The sequence below is a fragment of the Penaeus vannamei genome, chromosome 25 (assembly GCF_042767895.1).
Source record: "Penaeus vannamei isolate JL-2024 chromosome 25, ASM4276789v1, whole genome shotgun sequence".
NCBI lineage: Eukaryota > Metazoa > Arthropoda > Malacostraca > Decapoda > Penaeidae > Penaeus > Penaeus vannamei.
In genome coordinates, this window is record NC_091573.1 from 37,539,263 (window position 1) to 37,541,762 (window position 2,500).

The window sequence follows — 2,500 nt, forward strand, 5'->3', positions numbered from 1 at the left end:
CCGTATCTTCGTAAAATATCTCTAGCAGCCAAGGGATGAAATGGGATCGAAGCTCTGTCAAATTCTGAAGAACTCTGGAAGTCAGAAGAATTGCATTACATTCAAAGCTTTCACCTTAATTTACCAAAACATAAAATAATAAACAATCCTAAGCCCTATATGAAAAAGTATCAAATGTCAATATTAAAAAAAACTAATTAAGAAATAATATAGAATACTTTCCAGATTCTCACATCTTTCTTATGACTTGAAATAATAGGCTGAAAGATACTCACTCCTGAAGAGGCTTCATTATACTTTCCACCTGAACTGGATTGGTGAAGTTTTTTGACCTCTGGTAGTCACTGAACCAACCCAACATTCTTAAATAAATGAATTAAAAATTGTAAGAAAACAATGATGCTGAAAAATATAATAATAGTAACAAGAAATTCCACTACTTTGTATTGTCTTTTCTCCTTGTTTAACCCAATATTAGAAGGATAATGTGATGTTAACTCTAGTACTGTTTTATGAAATTTATCTACATATAAATGGCTTTACAAGTCTCACTAAGGAGTCATTTAGAGTCTATGAGCCCTCACAAAAGATTACAGTTGACAGTATATTTCCTGGCAGCAACAGGATAAGGAAACAGACTTTAGAGATAGAGAAAGATAAAAAGGGATGTTTGCTACATTAAAGTAGCTTGTGCTGCCATTTATCCATGTCTAATTCTAACACATGGAATCACTGTATCTTTATATTATAAAGCAAAACAAAACAGACTAATACTCACCCTTCAGAGTTGCTAATGGCCTGATACTTGCATACAAAGTTAGACCACATCTGGACCCCAATGTAAACTCTGTATCCTGGGAACTGCATTCCTTGTTCTATCACCTGAGGTCTTGAAGTAAATATAGATATTTAGGGATATCATCAAATTAATATGAAATCAAATACAAAAAAGAAGTACTGAAAGAAAACAAAAGGCAATGAGAATAGCGCTTATTCAAGAATAAAAAATAACAAACTATTACATGAGCAAATAGCATGAAAAGAGACAATCTAGTAAAATACAAATACACCTTGACATAAGTTTTCTTTAACATAGCATGCAACTTTAAAAAGTCATGCAAATCTGGCACATTTCTTCACGTGTCTTTTGCATACTGCTTATACCATGAATTTATTCCCCTTCTTTTTATAAAACTTCCACACAGAAACATGTAAATGTGCATCTAAATGAAAATAGCAAATTATGCTCTTTACTTGTAATGAAACCAACAGTACTTAAGACTGAACTCTGATCACATTTACTCAATTCACAAGAGTTACCTGGGAAATGGGATGACATTAATTCGGTGAGAGAATCCCAACTGCTGTGAAACACTGTCATGATCTGCTTCAGTGAAGGACTCGTGGGTGAGAACCCTGAGACACAAACAAAGTGAAGGAATTCCCACAGGCAGAAGCTCACAAAGCACAGCATAGTGATCATATCTGTAAGAAAATAAGAAATATGTATTTTTCGATTAAATTTTCTATATATGATATATGTGTATGTCTGTGTATGTGTTATCATATATATATATCTACATGTGTGTATGTATATATATATATATATGTAAATATATACATATATATATATATATATATATATATATATATATATATATATATATATATATATATATATATGTATATATATACATACATATGTACATATATATATATATATATATATATATATATATATATATATATATATATATATATATATATATACATATGTAAAAATATATATGTGTATTTATATATATATATATATATATATATATATATATATATATATATATATATACGTATATATAATATATATACATATATATATATATATATATATATATATATATATATATATATATATATATATATGTATATACATATGTAAAAATATATATGTGTATATATACATATATATATATATATATATATATATATATATATATATATATATATATATATGCATGTATATATATATATATATATATATTTACATACATATATATATTTATATATATATATATACATATATATATATATATATATATATATATATATATATATATATATATATGTATATATATATATATATATATATATATATATATATATATATATATATATATGTATGTATGTATGTATGTATATATATGTATATGTATATATATATGTATATATATATGTATATATATGTATATATATAGATATATATATGTATATATATGTATATATATGTATATATATATATATATATATATATATATATATATATATGTATATATATATATATATATATATATATATATATATATATATATATATATATTATATATGTATATATATATAAATTTATGTATGTATGTAAATATATATATATATATATATATATATATATATATATATATATATTATATATATATGTATACATATATGTATACATATATGTATACAT

The 2,500-nt window shown here is 23.0% G+C and overlaps 1 protein-coding gene across 2 annotated transcripts in view; it reads right to left on the reverse strand.

Annotated features, from left to right (window-relative positions):
* The window catches only part of LOC113813683 (hexosaminidase D), a 19,153-nt gene that overhangs the window by 1,208 nt on the left and 15,445 nt on the right, over nucleotides 1–2,500 (reverse strand). For both annotated transcript variants that reach the window (XM_027365716.2, XM_027365715.2), the window contains exons 9-12: nucleotides 1,321–1,485; nucleotides 779–889; nucleotides 276–362; nucleotides 1–74 (exon numbers count right to left, since the gene is read on the reverse strand). The exon at nucleotides 1–74 is cut by the window's left edge and continues 1,208 nt beyond it. In XM_027365716.2, the coding sequence (XP_027221517.2) occupies nucleotides 1–74; nucleotides 276–362; nucleotides 779–889; nucleotides 1,321–1,485 (437 nt within the window). The remainder of the gene's footprint in view (nucleotides 75–275; nucleotides 363–778; nucleotides 890–1,320; nucleotides 1,486–2,500) is intronic.